Source organism: Budorcas taxicolor, chromosome 21, assembly GCF_023091745.1.
Source record: "Budorcas taxicolor isolate Tak-1 chromosome 21, Takin1.1, whole genome shotgun sequence".
Classification (NCBI taxonomy): domain Eukaryota; kingdom Metazoa; phylum Chordata; class Mammalia; order Artiodactyla; family Bovidae; genus Budorcas; species Budorcas taxicolor.
The window spans coordinates 45,158,944-45,180,411 of NC_068930.1; the positions used below are offsets into that span (position 1 = coordinate 45,158,944).

The 21,468-nt window shown below is 35.7% G+C and overlaps 2 protein-coding genes and 1 long non-coding RNA gene across 3 annotated transcripts in view; 2 read left to right on the top strand and 1 right to left on the bottom strand.

Moving 5' to 3' along the window:
• The window catches only part of G2E3 (G2/M-phase specific E3 ubiquitin protein ligase), a 71,425-nt gene extending 58,423 nt beyond the window's left edge, over positions 1-13,002 (top strand). Inside the window, exons 13-15 of the mRNA XM_052659392.1 lie at positions 3,261-3,433; positions 11,673-11,863; positions 12,752-13,002. Coding sequence (XP_052515352.1) covers positions 3,261-3,433; positions 11,673-11,863; positions 12,752-13,002 — 615 coding nt within the window. The remainder of the gene's footprint in view (positions 1-3,260; positions 3,434-11,672; positions 11,864-12,751) is intronic.
• The window catches only part of LOC128066372 (uncharacterized), a 45,517-nt gene extending 25,814 nt beyond the window's left edge, over positions 1-19,703 (bottom strand). The window contains exons 1-2 of the long non-coding RNA XR_008201215.1: positions 19,618-19,703; positions 12,789-12,868 (exon numbers count right to left, since the gene is read on the bottom strand). This is a non-coding gene — a long non-coding RNA (uncharacterized LOC128066372). The remainder of the gene's footprint in view (positions 1-12,788; positions 12,869-19,617) is intronic.
• Positions 19,704-19,883: 180 nt separating this feature from the next.
• Positions 19,884-21,468, top strand: part of SCFD1 (sec1 family domain containing 1) — a 110,140-nt gene continuing 108,555 nt past the window's right edge. The window contains exon 1 of the mRNA XM_052659393.1: positions 19,884-19,941. Coding sequence (XP_052515353.1) covers positions 19,884-19,941 — 58 coding nt within the window. The remainder of the gene's footprint in view (positions 19,942-21,468) is intronic.

A 21,468-nucleotide genomic window follows, 5' to 3' on the forward strand; every position in this document is an offset into this window, starting at 1 on the left:
AAGATTAGGCTAAGCTTTTGTAACAAAGAGACCCAAAAGACAAAAGCTCAAAAAAAGGCAGATATTTAATTTTTTTCTAAAATCTAGATTTTAAGTAGGGGTTGGTAAATTATAGCTGTAGGCCAAGTGTTGCCTGCTGCCTTTTCAAAGTTTTATAGGAACACAGCCAAACCCATTATGATGTGCCTGTGACTGATTTTACACTACAGTGGTGGGGTTGAATAGTTTGGGACAAGCACCATATGGCCCACAAAGCATAAAATGGTGTCTGGCCAGTACAGAAATGCCTCCTGTTTTAAAGGTACAATTGTGATACACCAGGTCACCCAGAGAATTGAATTCCTTCCTCTCATTGTATTGGGCACAATAAAGGACAGAAACGGTATAGACCTAACAAAACAGAAGAGGTGACAAGAGTACACAAAACTATACAAAAAAGATCTTAATGACCCAGATAACCATGATGATGTGGTCACTCACCTAGAGCCAGACATCCTGGAGTGCAAAGTCAAGTGGACCTTAGGAAAGATCACTATGAGCAAAGCTAGTGGAGGTGATGGAATTCCACTTGAGCTATTTCAAATTCTAAAAGATGATGCTTTGAAAGTGCTGCATTCAGTATGCCAGCAAATAGGGAAAACTCAACAGTGGCCACAGGACTGGGAAAGATCAGTTTTCATTCCAATCCTAGAGAAAGGCAATGCCAAAGAATGTTCAAACTCTGAACAATTGCACTCATTTCACATGCTAGCAAAGTAATGCTCAAAATTCCCAAGCTAGGCTTCAACAGGTCATGAACCAGGAACTTCCAGATGTTCAAGCTGGATTTGGAAAAGGCAGAGGATCGAGAGATCCAGCTGCCAGTATCTGTTGGATCATTGACAAAGCAAGAGAATTCCAGAAAAATATCTATTTCTGATTCATTGACTACGCTAAAGCTTTTGACTATTTGGATCACAACAAACTGGAAAATTCTTAAAGCAGTGGGAATACCAGACCACCTTACTTGCCTCCTGAGAAATCTGTATGCAGGTCAAGAAGTAACAGTTAACACCACACATGGAACAACAGCCTGGTTCCAAACTGGGAAAGGAGTATGTCAAGGCTGTATATTGTTACCCTGCTTATTTAACTTTTGTGCAGAGTACATCATGTCATATGCTGGCTGGATGAAGCACAAGCTGGAATCACGATTGCCAGGGGAAATATCAATAACCTCAGATACGCAGATGACACCACCCTTGTGGCAGAAAGTAAAGAACAACCAAAGAGCCTGTTGAAGGTGAAAGAGGAGAGTGAAAAAGCTGGCTTAAAACTCAGCATTGAAAAAACAAAAATCATGGCATCCTGCCCCATCATTTCATGGCAAATTGATGGGGAAATGATGGATACAGTGAGCCTTTATTTTTCTTGGGCTCCAAAATCACTGCAGATGGTGATTGCAGCCATGAAATTAAAAGATGTTTGCTCTTTGGAAGAAAAGCTATGACCAGCATATGCTAGACAGCATATTAAAGAGCAGGGACGTTACTTTGCCAACAAAAGTCCGTCTAGTCAAAGCCATGGATTTTCCAATAGTCATGTACAGACGTGAGAGTTGGACCTTAAAGAAGGCTGAGTGCCGAAGAATTGATGCTTTTGAACTGTGGTGTTGGAGAAGACTCTTGAGAGTCCCTTGGACTGCAAGGAGATCCAACCAGTCCGTCCTAAAGGAGATCAGTCCTGGGTATTCATTGGAAGGACTGATGCTGAAGCTGAAACTCCAGTACTTTGACTACCTGATGCGAAGAGCTAACTCATTAGAAAAGACCCCTATGCTGGGAAAGATTGAAGGCAGGAGGAGAAGGGGATGACAAGAATGAGATAGTTGGATGGCATCACCGACCCAATGGACATGAGTTTGAGCAAGCTTCGGGAGATGGTGAAGGACAGGGAAGTCTGGCTGTGACATGGAGTCACAGAGTCCGACACGACTGAGCGCCTGAACAGCTCTCATTGTATAATCATTTAGGATATTGTCTTCATAGCTGAAATATGCTCTAAAGGGAGAAAGTGAAAATAGAGTTCAGGGAAATTTAATACATATTCACTCATGTTCTATTGGACAGCTCTTAGTCACATAAGGCCACATCTACCTGTAAGGAAAGTTTTGCCATATGTCCAGCTAAAACTCAGGGTGGTGGGTTAGGAGGATGAGATTAAAACATACCCAACTAGTAGAGTGTGGAAGTTTGCTCAGTCATGTCTGACTGTTTGTGACCCTATGGACTGTACAGTCCTTGGAATTCTCCAGGCCTTAATATTGGAGTGCATAGCCTTTCCCTTCTCCAGGAGATCTTCCCAACCCAGGGATCGAACCCAACCCACATTGCAGGCGGATTCTTTCCCAGCTGCGCCTCAAGGGAAGCCCATTAGAGTGTGAAGATAGTTTGCAAAGGGTAGTCGGGAAAAGCTTCTGAGATCACAGTTGAGATCCGAAATAAATGAGGGAATACCTGGGAGAAAAGTTTTTTTTGGAAAAAGAAATACCAAGGAGATTTTGCATTCAGATGGGATTGACTGCCTACTATTTTTGTCTTTCTCTGTAACTTTGTTCGAGAGCTAACTACATGAAAGTGTCTGGCTCATAAATGGTCAAATATTTATGTATACTGTTGCCTCAAATATTCTTTTGAGTCTGTTCATTTTTATTCAAATGAAATATTTAAAATTTATAAAAGTATATTCAAACTATACTTTCTCGTTCATGAAATCTCTGCAGATCATCTTTCTTGCCTCTCTAGTCTGTGTAACTGTTCTATGTCAATTACTACCTTTTATATAAATAGCTTCCTATATTAAAGTGGAATTTCGACTCAGGGAACTCAAACTGGGGCTCTATAATAACCTAGAGGGGTGGGGATGGGCTGGAGGTGGAATGAAGATTCAAGAGGGAGGGGACATATATACACCCATGGTTAATTCATGTTGATGCATGACAGAAATCAAACCAATATTGTAAACCAATCATCAACCAATTATAAATAAATATATTTTTAATGTGGAATTATAAACTAGCTTTCTTGAGGCAGATATATACAGTGTTAAAGTGGATTATCAGACATTTATTCAAGGAAAATAATTATTGGTGTACTTTCACTTCACTCAGGTGTACTTATGTATGAAGTGTGAGTATGAAGTAATGTGTCATTTGAAATATGAAATATGTAAATTTCTTTCACAAGTAAATGAGTATACTGGGTGTATTTTCTTCATTACAGGTAAATACTGCAGCAACTGTGGCTGACTTAAACTCTTTAGTACATGACTATTATAAGTACCTAGAGCTTATTGGATGTCTAAGAATTATAACATCAATAAGTGATAAATATATGTTGGCAAAAGACATACTTGTTTATCATGTAATTAAGAGAGTCCGAGCACCTTTTGAGAGGTAAGTTGTTCATTTGCAAAGTAATCTCTCAAATTATATGTTTAAAGTGGTTAATTGTCTTATATTGTGAGATTTATCTGATAACATTTAAATGCTATTTTAAAATAATGCTTTAAAACTAACCTCTTAAGGATGAATACTGCTCTTACCATTCTATGCAGAATTGCTTTAGTGTATCCTGCTTAGGTAGGATAAGTAATTATATCTCACTTATAATTTTTCTAAATCAAAATTATTTTATATCCTCACACTCTGTTATTTAATAGTGGGAAATCTAAAATATATGTGATAGTAGACAGAGTGGTACACCATGTAATCACCATTCAGATCTAACAGTTATCAACCAACCTGTGGCCAGTCTCATTTATCTAACCTTCCTTTGTTATTGATTCTGGTTTTGTTTTCAAGGAGTTTTTTAAATTTCAGTATCATTAATCTGTATATTTAATGTTTTACGAATTGTTGCTATTCTTAGCAAATTTCAGATTGTCTCATCTTTAACCAGTATAAACCTAGTTGTGTTGTCTCTGTTTTGATTTTGACCTTTAATGGTCTTCCTGCTATGTGGGAAGTTTCAGTTTCACTGAAACAAGGTGTTTCAGTCTCCTTTTGTACATTCTGGCCTAATGATCTTTGTTCCTTTGAATGGGAAATGGTATTTCAAATTCACAGTCTGGATGCTTAGGGATGCTTATTTTTGTCAGATTGGTCATTATTTCTAGGCCTTTTCAGTGGGCTGAAAGAAGAAATATAAGGGTTTTCTGTTTTTAAGTTTTTAATAGAAAATACATCATGAGTTTATACTAATACTTCAAATTCACCACTGCAAGATTTTTAACTTTTTCTTTGTCCCATGTTGATAACCTTAGTTCTCAAAGACACTGGTGAATTAAAGTATGAAATAACTGCTTGATTTATTCCACATTTCATAAATATTAGTCATCACAGAATAATAATACCAACATCATCATTAGTAACATATATTACTGAAATCAGGTTAGGGTTGTTTTTCATTTTGGTCTAAGACTTTGAATTCAAATTACTGTGTTTAAAGTCATTTGACATATTTATTCTCTTTGTTGTTATACTACTAACTGTATGCATTTTATTTTTATTTTATTTTTTCTTTTTACTGATTTTTATTAAAATTTTATCTTAAAATTATGTAAAGTCAAATCTATAATGAAAGTATATTGAAAGATCTCAGCTCTTTTACAGAATATATTCAGATAAGTTTAACTTTCATCCTAATCACATCTACCTTCCATCCTCATATGAAGTAATTATCACAGTGGCCTTTATTGTTTAGGCTTCCATTATTGTTTTTTAATGATAGCAGATAAATATATGAATATGTGTATGTATCCTCATTTCTTTCATTAAATAAATAGTAACATACCATCCGGTCCCATCACTTCATGGGAAATAGACGGGGAAACAGTGGAAACAGTGTCAGACTTTATTTTTGGGGGCTCCAAAATCACTGCAGATGGTGATTGTAGCCATAAAATTAAAAGACGCTTACTCTTTGGAAGAAAAGTTATGACCAACCTAGATAGCATATTCAAAAGCAGAGACATTACTTTGCCGACTAAGGTCCATCTGGTCAAGGCTGTGGTCTTTCCTGTGGTCATGTATGGATGTGAGAGTTGGACTGTGAAGAAGGCTGAGCGCCGAAGAATTGATGCTTTTGAACTGTGGTGTTGGAGAAGACTCTTGAGAGTCCCTTGGACTGCAAGGAGATCCAACCAGTCCATTCTGAAGGAGATCAGCCGTGGGATTTCTTTGGAAGGGATGATGCTAAAGCTGAAACTCCCAGTACTTTGGCCACCTCATGCGAAGAGTTGACTCACTGGAAAAGACTCTGATGCTGGGAGGGATTGGGGACAGGAGGAGAAGGGGATGACAGAGGATGAGATGGCTGGATGGCATTACTGACTCAATGGACACGAGTCTGAGTGAACTCCGGGAGTTGGTGATGGACAGGGAGGCCTGGCGTGCTGTGATTCATGGGGTCTCAAAGAGTCGGACACGACTGAGCGACTGAACTGAACTGAACTCAACATACCATCCACCCTTTCTCCTGTTCATTTTTTACTTGACTGTTTATAGTCCTCATACTTTTTTTTGTAGCCCTTTAGAACATCATCACTCTTCCAAATTCAACTGTGACATCATAAGCTTAAACAATTACAAAGGATATAATTTCTAATATATTTTTAATACTGTAATTTAAAATAACCCTGTTACATGACTCTTTAAAATGCATCCAAGTGTCTTCTGACTATGACTCTTACACCTCAAAATTTTCTTAGTTAGAAATACTATTCATAATTATAATTAATAGAATAATCCAAATATACATTTTGATAGTTACTTTAAAACTTATTTGAAAGATATCTCTTAATGACATAGAAGTACAAAGTATTCTTTTACTAACAAGTAGTTCATGTACCTATGAATGGATTTTTTTCCTCATTGCTAAATCAGAATTCATAGCTGTTTGTTTGTTTGAGTTTTTTGTTTATTTTTATAGGGATGAGTAGTCTAGATGTCAGAAAGAGCTTTACTATCTATATAAGTGGTGTTTAAATTAAAACCTAATTTATAAATAGGAATTAGGCAGATCTAGATAAAGAGGGCAAAAAGAAAAACACTGAACACTGATCCTTCTTTCTATGTAAAAGATTAAAAAAATATTAGCAAAAAAAAAATATATATCTGAGCTCATAAAGTGTCCTGTAGATGTCAGAAATAACAAGGAAATCAAAAGCTATATAGTACCCTAGATGTCATAAGAAATCAGAGCCCTCAGTTTGCCCCAAACTTGGGTTTGGCATCCTGGATGGACCCCAATCTGATGTGGAGACATTAACAAAGTAATTAGTCTTAAGATTCATAGTACTTACAGAGTGCCAGACAAAAGCGAATATATAATAATAGTGTTTAGGGAAATTGCTATAGCTCAAGCCTAATGGGATTGGTAAAGTCACATCGCTAAAGAATAGGAGTTCTCAATAAGACAAAACACATAACCATTGAAAACAGGTATTGGGAATAGCATATCAAGGATTTAAATAACATGACAAACTAAATGAAACCAAGAAAAGTGTTTTTACAAATATCTAAAACAAAAACAGACCCAAAACATTAAGTGTGAAATGAATCAGATAGTGTTCCTAAGTTGTAAAATGATCATAGACATCCAGTTCTAGATAATGTGAAATAGACACTCTTAGGGTAGGAGGAGAAGGGGGCGACAGAGGATGAGATGTTTGGATAGCATCGCTGACTCAGTGGACATTAAGCAAACTCGGAGAGGTAGTGAAGGACAGGGAAGCCTGGCGTGCTGCAATCCATAGTGTTTCTAAGAATCGGATATGACTTAGTGACTGAACAACAACAGCAGTTAAAAACCCTGAACTCTCTTTATAAAACAAACTTAAGAAGATTTTTGAAAGGTACAGAGATGAAAGCCAACCAGCTAAGGATCTCTGCAAGGACACAGCGAGAGAAGAAATCTATAGACACTTTTATCTGAAGGAAAATTAAAAGTATTTGTCACCAATGATCTACCCTGAAAGAATGTCTATGGGAATTTTTTTGACAGAAAATTATTAAAGACTGGATCTTGGAACATCAGGAAGGAAGAAAGAATAATGAAAGCATGCTTCCTTCTCTTGTGTTTGCTAAATTATGTTTGATAGTTGAGGTGAAAATCATAACATTTTCTAATGTGGTTCACAATGTATATAAAATATTTAGGAAATTATAAACAGCAAAAGGCAAAGAGACATGAAGGGAAGTAATGTTTCTATACTTACTGGCATCAGTAAATTATTACATTTTTTAAAAAAATCTATAAAAATAAGATATACTCAAAATGCTATATAGATAAAATGGAGTATTATCCATATCTAAAAAAGTATTCAAGTAACCCACAAGGAAAAGGAAACAAAAATGATCGTGCAAGTGAAAAGTTGCTGACTGTTAAATGCTAGGCCATTTAAGACAAAACTGGTGATCTGGAAGAAAAAATAGGATTTTCTCATTAAAGATAGAAGAGAATTGAAACAGAGGCAGGGCAATATCATAGAAAATGCTGCTTAAGAAGTTCCACAGTTCACAGGGCTTAATATGCTGAAGTGCAGTGTACTTTGTGATGAAACTGAGCAAAAGCTGGCAAAGTTTTCTGAGCAGAAAGACATTGTAAAAAGGAGTGTCAATTATACTGGCAACCTTTTTTTCAGTGAAATCAACACTGAAAACTGATAACCCAAGATAATAACTTCACAGAGCTAGTTACATTATTATTCAAGAGAAAGAAGGAAATAAAGACATTTTGAGACAGGTTTATTTCTTTCCTAAAGAGATTAATAAAATATATACTTAAGGAAGAAAGAAATTGAACCCAGAAAGAAAGTAAGATACAAGCAACAGCAGTAAGGCATAAAAAGGAAAGAAAGAAAAGTATTAGCTATTAAAAAGGAAAAAAAAAAAAAAAACAAACAAAAAAAACTAAGTTGTGGTAAGAAATGGTTAAAATGAAATACTAGTAAAAAGTTAATGTGTAAGAAGAGAAGGGTCATTGTATTGTTTTAAGAAACTTGTATTCTTGAGGTAGTAGTGGAGAAGCATTAATTACCTTTAGATTGTTAAACCAACTATGTATCTTTAAAGGGAAAATTCTAAAATACAGGAAGAGTATGTGACTTTCAGACCAGTTTGATAGGGGTGGGGGTAGCAGTAAAACATATTTAATCATAGAGTGAGCAGAAAAAGAGGGATAAAAACAAGCAAGGAAAAACAATGTTCAAAGAAATCATAAGAGAGAAGAATAAATATATAGGAGATTATAATACATGTAAATAAGTTAGACTCTTGGATTAGAAGACAGAGGGTCCTAAATTGCATTCTAAATAGATGGCTTCAAAGCAAAAGAAAGAAAAATTCTAATTATTTTTTCATAAAGCCTTGTCTTTAAGTGACCCTAATAGTGTCAAATTCTCTTGAATTCAGCAGTGTTGAATCTATTTGTACCTAGCAACATAACCTCAAAAAACTAACAATTCTGAGGAGGGTTTATAAAAGGAAGCAAGATAAGTTGAGTATCAAAAAATAAATGTTGCTTTAGTGCATTCCACTAATAGATTAAAGGAGAAAAAACAATGATCATATAATTATAGATGCAAAAAAAGCAGTTGATACATTTGTACGTAATTTTAAACTGACAATCTGAAATATCCTGGTACAGATTATCTAGTAAACATTCAGTGAACATTATCCTTAATAGTGTGACAGGCATTCCTCTTAAGGCCATGTCAAGCCTGGGATATATGTAGTTACCTCCTTCATTTCTATAATATGCTGGAAGACCTAGTAGAGCTACAGGATTAAAGCAATAAGTGAATGTTAATTAAAGATTCAAAGAATTAAAATTATCATTTATAGTCTACCTGGTGTTCCAACTAAAATCTTAGAACTTCTATAAAGAGTGTAGCAAGGTTACTGTATACAAGAGGTAAAGGATTCTAAAAGGGAGATGTGCAGGTGACAAGGAATGGTAAAGAAAGAAATTGGTTGATATTAGAATAAATATTAACTGTACAAAAAGTTAATGTTTCATTTGGGGATTTATGATACAAGGTGAAATAAAATGTTTGAGTAACGTAGAGAGCCACTGAAGTTGCAAATGTCCCAGGGTCTTTGTGTTGTTCAGCAAGCAGGTAAATACTTGATTTGCTTTTGATTTCAAATATGCCAATTAAAAATTTGAGGTAACCACTTAAAAAGTAAGAATTAGTATAATTTTTTAAATAGAAGCTAAATTGGAATTAAATGAACACAAAAATTTGCAGGACACAATAAAAAAGCTTTTTGAAATTCAGTACAGTTTCCCAGAAGTGCTAGAACTAGTTTCCTAATGTAGTAATCACTATGATTATATAACAATTAGAAAAAAATTACTCTCAAAGAAGCAAATTTCTGAAAAATAATAATACATTGTGGTGCCATTTATGGAAAGTTTTAAAACAAAGCAGTACTAGTTATTTTTTAGGGATATATATATATAATGAAACTAAAATGAAATTTAGGCTATAGTAAAAATTCAGAATGGTTAAATAGCAATTTCAAGTAGTTTTCTTTGTAGGAGAGAAGGGAAGGTTGTGAATGGACAGATTTAGTTGAGTGAATGTTTTTCTTAATAATCTGAGCAAACAAACACAAAATGTCAGTATCTTTTAAATTCAAGTGACAGTTCATGGTTTTCTCTTATTTCCTGGCTTCTGTATAAGCTTCAAGTACTTAATTTTAATTGAAAGTAAAATTTTAAATGTTGGGCTGAAATTTGCTTCAAAGGTTAAGTGTAAGGTAAAAGTTAAAAGCAAGAAAGGCAGGCAAGGATTGTATTGTGGAGAACCTTAAAAGTCATGTTAAGGAGTTTTGACTTCATAGACATTGTGTATATTATTAGTTTCCTGTGGCTATTGTAAAAAATTATCACAAACTGATGGCTTTAAACAACAGAAATTTATTCTCCCATAGAGGAGGCTGGAAGTCCTAGTCCTCATGTTGACAGGGATCTCTGAGAATTTTGGAAGAGAATTCAGTCTTTGCTTCTTTTAACTTCTGGTGGTTTGTGGTTACATAGCTCTAATCTCTGAATCAGTGTTACATGCGCTTTTCCTCTCTGTGTTTCTTTTATAAAGACAGTTATCATTGGACTTAGGATAAGCCCAGATAGTCTAGGTAAAATGATCTCAGGATCCTTAACATAATTACATCTGCCTGGACTCTTTTTCCAAATAAGATCACATTCACAGGTTCTGGATAGGATGTGGATATCTTTTTTGGTGTTCACATGGAAAATCAACTTAGAGACTTAAACGCTTGCTAGAAACAGTTCCTTTGCAGGTGGTTTGCAATAAGGTGGTAACTGATGTGTGGAGAAATGAACAAACCAAAAGCATTTCAGAAAAGGACATTCACAGAACTTGGTAGTTGGGAGTGGAACAAGGAAGAGTTAAGAATTACTTTCAGATTTATCTCTACTAATAGTAATGGAGGCATTAATTGTCATTTATGGTTCTGATTTTGGTAGTCAGGTAATTAGCTTTCTTTTGGACTTAATAAGTTTGGGTACTTAGAATATATGGTACCCAGCAGTCTGTTGGATATATATTCTGAGTTGGAAATAATAGATTTTATAGTAATGCACATAAACCTGCTTAAACAAAATCATGGGATATGGCAAGAAGAAAGAGAAATTTGCCTTGTTACAGAACCATGAGGAACAAACAGTAACATTTAAGGGAAAGCAAAGATAGAAGAAGCTTTGTAAGAGACTCAGAAGGTCTGGCCAGAGAAATAAGGGGAAGCCAGGAGTCTGGTGCCATACATCATTCATGAACTTGGGGCAGTTACTCTGAGATACAGAAAGGAGAGGAGGGAAGGTGCATGTGAAATTAAGAGGGGGAGGCAGTGAATGTAGATAAGTCTTTCACGTAGATCATCTCAAAGGAAAATAGGATTAATTTTTTTTCCTTTCATTCAAAAATGGGAAAGATAAGCACTTGAGAAAGAGCTGTGCTGTTGAGGAAGAGCTTATAGATTGGAAGATGAATCCATGTAGCAGGGTACCTGAGGAGGTGGCTAGGGAAATCAGAGACACAGTAAAGGCTTCATCAGTCTGATAGGCAAAAATGGTATCTCCATTCTTAGCTTATTAGTGAGAATGTACATTTTTAAAAATTCATTTGTTACTTGTATTTTCTTAATAATACATTTATATTTTGTGTATTTGGATTGTTCTTCCAGAAAACTGATTTGTATTTTTAGTACAACTGGAGAAATTAGTGTTTTATCATGTATATTAAAAATATTTTGTTTTCTCTGTTAATTTCTTTTTAGCAATACAAAAGTTGAATTTTTGTGTGGCTAAAATTTAGTTTCTTTGCAATCTTTCATTTTATACTAACTAACTTTGAAGTATTAAATTTTAGATGTCTTTTTTCTCTTAATGGAAAATTATTGGCTCAATTTTAAAACTATTCTATAAATACTGTAGGAATGTAATATATTCATTTTATATTAATACATTGGCTTATTGATTTGAAATTATCAGTAGTATGTCCATATTTTTTTCTCACATCTAATTATATAATTGTAAATGAGCTAGAAATATGTGTTCCAAACATATTTGTATGAATGTTGGCTCATTATTTTTCTTCTCTTTAAGTTTTAAACAGGGTCTGAAAACTCTTGGTGTTTTGGAGAAAATTCAGACTTACCCAGAAGCATTTTTTCATATCTTCTGTCATAAACCTGAGAATCTTTCTGCAAAAATACTTAGTGATCTTTTTACAGTACACACATTGTCTGATGTACAGACTTTGGGGTTTTGGAATAGTTACTTACAGGCTGTTGAGGGTATGTAGATGTTTTATTTTCATTTAACTTAAAAATTTTGTTTTGGGATATTTATTTCTTTGAGTTTTGTTTTTCATAGTAAGACTTTCATCTGATAACTACAATACTTTTTTATAAAACTTGCTTAAAACCAAGTTATATGACAGTTGAAAGTGATAAGGAAAGATTATAAAGTTTATTTTTCACTTGTTTCTGTCTCAATAATTTGAGATGATAGTCAATCTTCTTAGAAAATTTTAAATATATGGGTGATTGCCACAGCATAGGAGAGTCATCTGCTTCAAAGCTAGTCATCTACTTCATTGTCTAAAATTTTTAAGTCAAATTAAATTATTCCAAAAATGAATTGGTCAGAATATGGTAATGATATTTATCGGTGAGCATTAGCAGTGTAAATTCATTCTGTTTAATATGGTGTAAAAAAAAGTTTAACTTTTTGTTGAAAATTTTTCAGCTAGCTTGTTGGGATGTTTTATACCATCTAATTTTTCCTGTTTGCCTTTTTGAAATAGCTTATCAAATAACAGTGATCTAGAAGTGGTTTAAAATTGTTTGTATATATCCCCAAAAGATTGTGTTTTAAAACCTACTGAACCTCTTGGACTGTATAATTTTATTTTAAGGAAGTCATTCAAATATACAATGAGTAGGTCAGCCAAATGATTTTATGAGTCCTACTTTGAGATTCGAATAAACATGAATCTAATATACCATTTTCCTATTACTATACTTGACTTAGTACTTTAGTTTGCCTCTTATGCATTTACTGTTAACGTGGGAGTCTCTGCCTTTCAACATGTCTAGTTGGGGAAGAGTCTATGATGGTAGCAATATATAATGTGGATTTATTTATATTTTCTTTTTCTCTCTCTCTGGTATCCTTTTCAGATGGTAAATCTACAGTAACAATGGAAGACATTCTTACTTTTGCTACCGGTTGCAAGTCCATTCCACCTGCTGGATTTAAACCCAGTCCATCACTTGAGTGCCTTCATATGGATTTTCCTGTAGGAAACAAGCGTGATAACTGTTTAGCTCTTCCTATCACTAGTACATATAAAGAATTTCAAGAAAGTATGGACTTCGCCATAAAAAACACTCTAAGATTAGAAAAAGAAGGAAATTCTCACTTCATTTGACATTACCTGTTTTGATCAAAGGGATGCTTCTTTAAAAGCTGCTGTTGATACTTTTTGTTTCAGAAATCTTTCCATCATCACTTTGAGCAAACTTGGCCCAGTAAAATTTATAATACGAACATAAAGGATTGTTTGGCCACCTAAGCTAAAAAGGATTTTTTTGTTAAGGTGTACCAGTGAAAGTTAATATTTTTCTATTTTCTTAATATACATGCTTTGTAAACCTCAATATAAATACTTTTAGAATGGCTGTACAGACTTTCTTCAAGTATAGTACATGCTATATATAAGCAGAAAACGTGCTCACTTTATGTAAATTAGGATTAGCTATAGGATGCCACAATGATTTTTCTGGTTTAATTATGCAATTTTCAAATTATTACTTATTTTAAAGCATTAAGTAGGAAAGCTAAATGAGTGATTTTTTTTTTTTTTTAATCAAAGGCATATATTTTGGAGTATGTGTTATATGTATCCTCTTCTAGGATGGCACTAAATTAGTTGTTAAAAAATGTTTTTAGATCATTGAATTATATTAAAATAGATCCACACTGCTGTTAGATTATGCCTTAAGAGATGTATTATATAAGAAAGCAGAATTGCACAAATACTCAAGAATCTATGGACATTCCATAGTCTTAAATATAGTTGAAAATCTCTTAAGTGTCTTCTTTAAAGCCTTGGCTTTAATCATAAGATTTTTTTTTTCTTTGTATCCCATGTGTGGTGTTAAACCACAGTGTATATGATCCAGAGTTTAAGTTATCTGAATAGAATGATCTCTGTGGATTGCCTTTTGGTAGGTTTGGCTATTTAACAGTTATTTATTATCAGTATGGTTGTTTGATAGGTAAGCTGGAACCATTACATTATATAGGTATTTTTTACTTTTGAAAGATACCTGTTTATATAAACAGTGTAGAAATATATAAGAACTACAAAGAATGAAAAACCCACGCTAATCTCACCATGCAGAATTAACTGTCCCTGTATATCCTTTTATTAATATAAACTCTTATATTTCCTTTCTTTTTTAACTTTATTAATTCTTCTAAAAGTCAAAGAATACCTAGAAATAAAAGATTATGTAATAACAATTTGAAGATACATAATCTGACAGTTTTATCACCATATCTGTACTCTTACAAAAGAAGAAATTGGAACGATCTAATGTCCCTAATCTGTTATCTAATATAAATGGGTTTTTCAGCAAAGTAAATCGTATGAGAGATAAATTACTTGTTTTTAAGCACATTTTTTTCTAGCTATGCAAAGCAGGTATCAGCCATTGTATTCTCATTCTCTCTGAGAAACATTTGTAAATTACTGATATTTTTAAAGACAATTGACAGGATTAGTGTGATACTGGTAATATAAAACATAGTCCTAGTATAATTTGTTTTGTTACATTTACTAAAAGTGAAACTTTAACTTGAAGGTTTTAAAACATTAAACAAGGCATTTTTTTGTCTTGTGTTGAATTCTATTAAATTATCAAAAATAATTAAAGGGTCAGTTATCCAAAAAGAAGTTTAAACTCACCATACAGGTTTTATTCCAAATGTGTTGATAAACTGGACATTTTATTTGTTAACCTACCTAGTCTTTATAAAATTCTAAAAGCCGTTAAATCAGTACAAACCTGAAAACCTAATTCAAGCTATTTTCTGGTTATTTGTAGTTTGGATTCATTTAATTACAGTCATAATTAAAGCTGTTAAATGCTCACATGCTTTTGAGGTGGGGCTGCTGATAGGGGGCAGTGTGCTTGTGTTGGCTACAAGTAAAAACAGTATTTCAGTTCCTCTTATTTGTAGACAGGGCCTTAGGGATAAGGTGTTTAAATAATAATTTGGGATATTCATGTTTTAAAGGGAGGTATAAATATTCATATTGGAAAATATTTTCTGGTTTTAAGGATGTTCATCAGTTTGGTTTTAGATTAATCTTTGAAGGTATGTCACTGAACCCTGTAGGTTATTTATTTTCTGCAGTGTTCCCATGTCACATGGTTGGTATTGTTTTTCTTCTGTTGTTATAGCCAATACAGAGTTTTTACTGACTTTGATTTTTTAAAAGGAATTATGCTATAAACCTTTATAAATGTGAATATGTATTAAGTATTTCAATTGTCTAAATGCCATGTATTTTCACGCTTGTTCTCTGTTACTCTGAATATCAAGAAAAACCATAAATTTGCCTCTTAACCTGTCTGCTGTTAATGGTCTTAGTTTAGTTTTCTATTCATTTTTTTTAAACAATTAAAAATTTTTTGGTGTGGGAACTTCATCTGAAGGCATTTTATACAGTTCTATACTATTCTTGTACATAGTCATTTTACTGTTATTTAGGGTATTTAGGGTAAAGATTCCTTAAAATATCTCGTCAGAAATTAGCTTCTAACTTTCTTTATACTTTGTAATATTTAATTTCCATATTATAAATTAGACGCTATTTGGGTCAAGTAAAAAGTTTTCATTTGATTACTGATCTGAGAATTCACTTTGGCTTCTACATCATTTCGAGCTTCTTATAATTTTTTTCTCCTAATTATATGGAAGCTGCTAAAACTTTTTTACCCAATACTGAATGCACAGTAAAGGAGAGTGTCATAGGTAAGTTTTTTTTTTTAAGATAAGCCTTTTAAAACTGTAAAAGACAAAGTGACGTGGGCTTTGACATTCAGTCATTATAAGAAAATTATTAGAACAAGATCCTATTTATAAATTTGTCATATGTATATATATATAGTGATTATCACATGCTTTGTTGTTACTTTTACAATAAGCTATTAAACTAGGTTTTATGCTCTCAGTGATCCAGTGCAAAACATAAAAACATATTGATGGATTTCTTGAGTATGTATTACTCTCAGTTTAGGAAAATATGAATTGCTTTGAAGAGATCCCATTTTCAAGTTCTCATGTTGACTTTTACCTTCAAATTGCTAAACATATTACAGTGTATGCCAGATATGTGATAGTTTATGTCAGCCTAATTTCCCTTTTTTAAAGGCTTCAGAGACAAAAACATGACACATATAATTAAGTTTTGTAAATAAATATGTTTATGCTACTAAGTGTGAAGCTCTTTTATAAACTAAGTAACTTGTTAGGATTTAACAAGGTTAAGATTCTGACAGTACTGGGTAAATAACAAGATCCTTTCCTCTCCACATTTGGTAGATCCTGCTAGCAGTTGTTGGCTAACGTTTAGGAACCTCTCTTGAATGAGCTGTTCTGAGATATTCTGTGTTAAAATTATCTATCCCTTCCTTAATGTAAAATAATAGTTTGCAGAATAAGTATATTATTTAAGTGAAAAATCTGGATAAGGTAGAGTCAGTTAAAAGACTAAAAAATATTAGGTTAATTAACACTCTTACAGCCCATAGTTTAATCCTTATATTCCAGTAACAGACTACCTTACTCATTCTTAGCCTTATACGAAGTATTTGTTTATTGTCACTCTTCTGTGGGATTTTTTTTGGTGGACTTTTTTTTTTTTAAGTGTTTATTGACTGTGTTACAAAATTGCTTCTGTTTTATGTTTTGATTTTTTCGCCATGAGGCATGTGGGATCTTAGCTCCCTGACCAGGGATTGGAAGGTGAAGTCTTAACCACTGGACCACTGGGCAGATTCTGGGTCATCCTTTTCTATCCATGTTCCACACTCTGTGCACTCCTTGGTTTTGTGTTAGTCGCTCAGTTGTGTCCGACTCATTGCAACCCCAGGGACTGTAACCTGCCAAGCTCCTCTGTCCATGGGGTTTCCCAGACAAGAATACTGAAGTTGGTTGCCATTTCCTTCTCCGGGGGATCTTCCTGACCCAGGAATTGAACCTGAGTCTCTTACATCTCCTGCATTGGCAGGCAGATTCTTTACCACTGGTGCCACTTGGCCAACATGAGGACATGCTCCTTCACTAAGGTATGAAACCCTTCCATTCAGTGTAACATCGTGTGCTGAAAACATGTGTCCCATCGTGTCTCAGGACTATCTCCTTGGTTAGGACAGTTTTTATCATTTCAAATGTATATACTGTACATAAATGTTAAACAGGTCTGAGTGTTTTATATCAATATGACTCATATATTTTGGGAGGAATGTGCTGGAGCTTAAGTGGTTAGATGATAGATTTGCATTGAAAGTAGAAGTGCCCAATTGAACAAGATTGGGCTCTCATATTGAAGGGAAAGCCTGTTTATTTTATATTCCATGAAGACAAACAATTAAGTAGACCTTTCCCATAGGGCTTCCCTGGCGGCTCAGACGATAAGCGTCTGCCTGCAATGCAGGAGACCCAGGTTCGATTCCTGGGTCGGGAAGATCCCCTGGAGAAGGAAATGGCAATCCACTCCAGCGTTCTTGCCTGGAAAATCCCATGGACGGAGGAGCCTGATAGGCTACAGTCCACGGGGTCGCAAAGAGTCGGACACGACTGAGCGACTTCATTTTCCCATAGGGCAGTAACTGTCGTTTCTGTTTTAATTACAACATACCTACTTCATTGCTGACCCTTATCAGTGATAACACTGAATAAAAAGTAAATATTACAGTTAATTTCTTAGTGAAAACTATAATGCATTTCTTAAACAATGTAGGTTCATAATCTTTTACCGGTCTCTTTTACCAACCTGGTACACTTTTTTTAAATTTTAATTGGAGTATAATTACTGTACAATATTGTGATGGTTTTTGCTATACATTGACATGAATCAGCCACGGGTGTACATGTGTCCCCCCATCCTGAATCCCCCTCCCACCTCCTTCCCACCCTATCCCTCTGGGTAGTCCCAGGGCACCAACTTTGAGTGCCCTGCTTCATGCATCGGACTTGCACTGGTCATCTATTTTACATATGGTAATATACATGTTTCAACGCTATTCTCTCAAATCATCCCACCCTTGCCTTCTCCCACAGAGTCCAAAAGTATCTGTGTCTCTTGCTGTCTTGCATGTAGGGTCATCGTTACTGTCTTTCTAAATTCCATATATATATATGTGTGTGTGTGTTAATATACAGTATTGGTGTTTCTTTTTCTGACTTCACTCTGTATAATAGGCTCCAGTTTCATCCATCTCATTAGAACTGACTCAAGTATGTTACTTTTTATAGCTAAGTAGTATTCCACTGTGTATATATACCACAACTTCCTTACCCATTTGTCTGCCAGTGGACATCTAGGTTGCTTCCCTGTCCTGGCTATTATAAACAATGCTGCAGTGAACACTGGGGTACATGTCTCTTTCAATTCTGGTTTCCTCCGTGTGTATGCCCAATAGTGGGATTGCTGGGTCATTTGGCAGTTCTGTTTCGGGTTTTTAAGGAATCTCCACACTGTTCTTCATAGTGGCTTGTCATATATAACAAGGTGGCAACAGTGGATAATATAATTGGAATTTGCTAAAAGAGTAGAACTCAAAAGGTTTCACCAAAAAATAAAAATGTATGAGGTGATAGATGTGGTAATTAACTAGATGAGAGGATTTCTTCGACAGTGTATACATATTTATGTCAGATCGTCTCAATGTACATTTCAATGATCTTGCCAATTCTGTCCTTAAGCCAAAAAAAATGCAAGGAAAAAGAATGTAAGGTTTGATTCTAGGGCATTCCCTAATGGCATTAAGAATGAGATCACTTGAGTTCAATAAAAATTGTTGTGAAATAGGATGTTTTTTAAGAAATGCTCTCTATGTAATTGTTGGGGTAGCTTAATTTCTCAAATTCAGTAAGTTTTCAAAAGTTTTTGAGGCACAGGGTCTGTAATTTCATAGAATTTGGCACAGCTTCAGAATAAACATTCAATAACTAACGCAAATATCAAGTGAGCGCCGTTGACGGTATGAGAAATGGGCTGTGTCCATTTTTAACATCCAGTAAAAAAATATGGATTGTTAGAAATCAATATTGGATGTATTTTGTCATCACATGGTTTTAAGTGTACATCAAGACACCTGCATTATCCACTAACGTCCCCCCTCACCACACCAAAGAACTTTTTTGTGATTTTGCATTTACAAAAAGGAGAAAAATACAAATTTCCAGTTTGCACCTTCCTGACTCCTGTGTCTATGATGGCAAAACAACCCCACTCAGCTAGACTGCTTTTGCCTAAGATGAGATTAAGAAATCTGCCTGAAGAGCAATGCTTCAAAGCCACCTGTCTTCCAGAAAAAAGCAAACGGGACACCTCTCCAGCTACACTGGGTAAAGGTAAGGCAGCTAGCATTTAAGTGCCAGTTCTGTTCCATGAACTTCATTTACTTCAGTCCTGTGATTCTTAAGCGCCTAGATTACCTCAAGAGATCTGAAGGGGCTTCCCCGCTGGCTCAACTGTAAAGAAACCGCATGTAAAGCAGAAGATTCGGAGACGCGGGTTCGATCCGGGGTGGGGAAGATCCCCTGGAGGAAGAAATGGCAACCCAGTCCAGTAATCTTCCCCGGAGAGTCCCATGAACAGAGGAGCCTGGCAGACGCAAGAGTCGGACACGACTGAGCCAAATAACATAAGATACCTGTAGACGACCGAACTAACAGTCCTGCATTTAATTAGGTTTTTAGCACTACAACACGCTCCTGCTCTATCAGGGAAATTTAAAGCAGTTACCCTTTCAGAAGTTGGGGCTTGATAGGTTGAAAATCCCTCCTGTCCCGTCGCTGTAAACAGTATCGGGTATTCAAGCGTCTTTCTCCTATTGGGTCTCCAGGAGAGAGCTGAGGGCATAGGGCGGGCCGCACAGGGCCCGGGCGGGGGTCGGTCACCTTGGAGGAGGCGGGGCCGGCCCTTTGTGGTCCCTCCCATTTAGTCTTTGCTTCCGGGGCGGTCGTGCCGGCCACGTCATCGTCAGGCTAGGCTCGCCAGCCAGGCAGTGGATGGTGGGAGCCAAGATGGCGGCCGCCGCAGCAGCCAGTATCCGAGAGAGACAAACAGGTACCAACTTACTCCCTTCTCTGCGGTTTTGTGCTTGCCGTGAGGACATCTTCCTCTGCTTATCGCCCTCACTCGGTCGCCTTGCGTGCAGCTCGAAAACGGACCTCAGAGTTTAATCCAGTTCTCAGGGCATCGAAAGCCCCTCCCCTTTTGAGTTTTTAGGGAAGAGATTCCATTAGCTTGAGAAGTCGGCCCTCTGATGTGGTGCTGGAGAAAGGATTTTAGGGGTGAGCAGGTTGCTGCGGTCCTGTTCTTGTGTCTTTCCTACTGGGTCTCAGAAAGCCGTGGCGACAAGATCTGGCAGCTGGCATTTCCCGCCCTCTGTTGCCATCTGTGAGGTCTTCGCGTTTGTTTCTTCGGTTCTCTCTTATTTTAATGTTGAGAGTTAAATCTTTCGGCACTTCCACTACAATTACAAAATTTAGATATTCTTTCCAGAGCAGATTCCATTCTGCCATTTCTCTGCTGTGAACTAATCTGGGGAGAGATGCCTAGTGATAATGATTTCCGCCTCTAGCATGCTGGAATGGGATGTAAGAATGGCAAAACGAATGAATACCTTTCCTATTACTTGGTAGACCGGTGTTTTTAAACAGTGCGTTATTAGTTTCATGTTTAATAAAACATGCTTATATACTTTCCATTTATACCGTGCAAGTATGAGTTAAAAAAAAATACTGCTTCTGCACTTTTTTTCCCACCTTAGATAATGTTCGCTTTGTCATTTTTTTGGAAACTTTGTTGACAACTTGGTTTACATCTGTTAGATACAAACTGATAGTTTATACCTGTTCACTAATTGTCTTGATAGTTGGCAAACCATTAATTCTGAGGAGCTGACAAATAAGCCATCAAGAATTTTCAAGTTGAAAGTTGTGTCTCTTGTAGTTAAGTTCTGCATATAAATCTGAGTAGGAATATTACTGGTTACAATTAATATGGCCTACAGAAAGGATTTTGGCTGTACTTGATTCCTTCCTTTGAAATTCAGAGAAACAATTAGTGATAGATTTCAGTCTGCTACTGACACTGCATAATGAGCTCTTACATTCCTGTTCACCTTCATTTTTTTCCCCACATTACCAGGAGTGATCTCAAAATCCTCTTGCAACCTGGGGCTTCCCAGGTGGCTCAGAGGTGAAGAATCCACCTGCCCAGTTAAATCCCTGGTTGGGCAAGATCCCGTGCAGAAGGAAATGGCAACCCACTCCAGTATTCTTGCCTGGGAAACCCCATGGACAGAGGAGCCTGGCGGGCTACAGTCCATGGGGTCGCAAGGGGGTCAGACCTGACTTGGTGATTAAACAGCAGCAACAACTCTAGCAGCGTCTCATTTCCATCATGGTAAAAGCCACAGGTGGTCTACAAAGCCCTATATGATCTGCTTTCCACTCAACTTTCTGACTCACTTGCTATTACTCTCTCCTTTCCTTGAACACACCAGAATGCACATCAGAGCCTTTCCTTTTTCTGGAATATTACCTTCAGAGAGATCTGCATGGCTCACTTCCTCACTTCCTTTGGGAT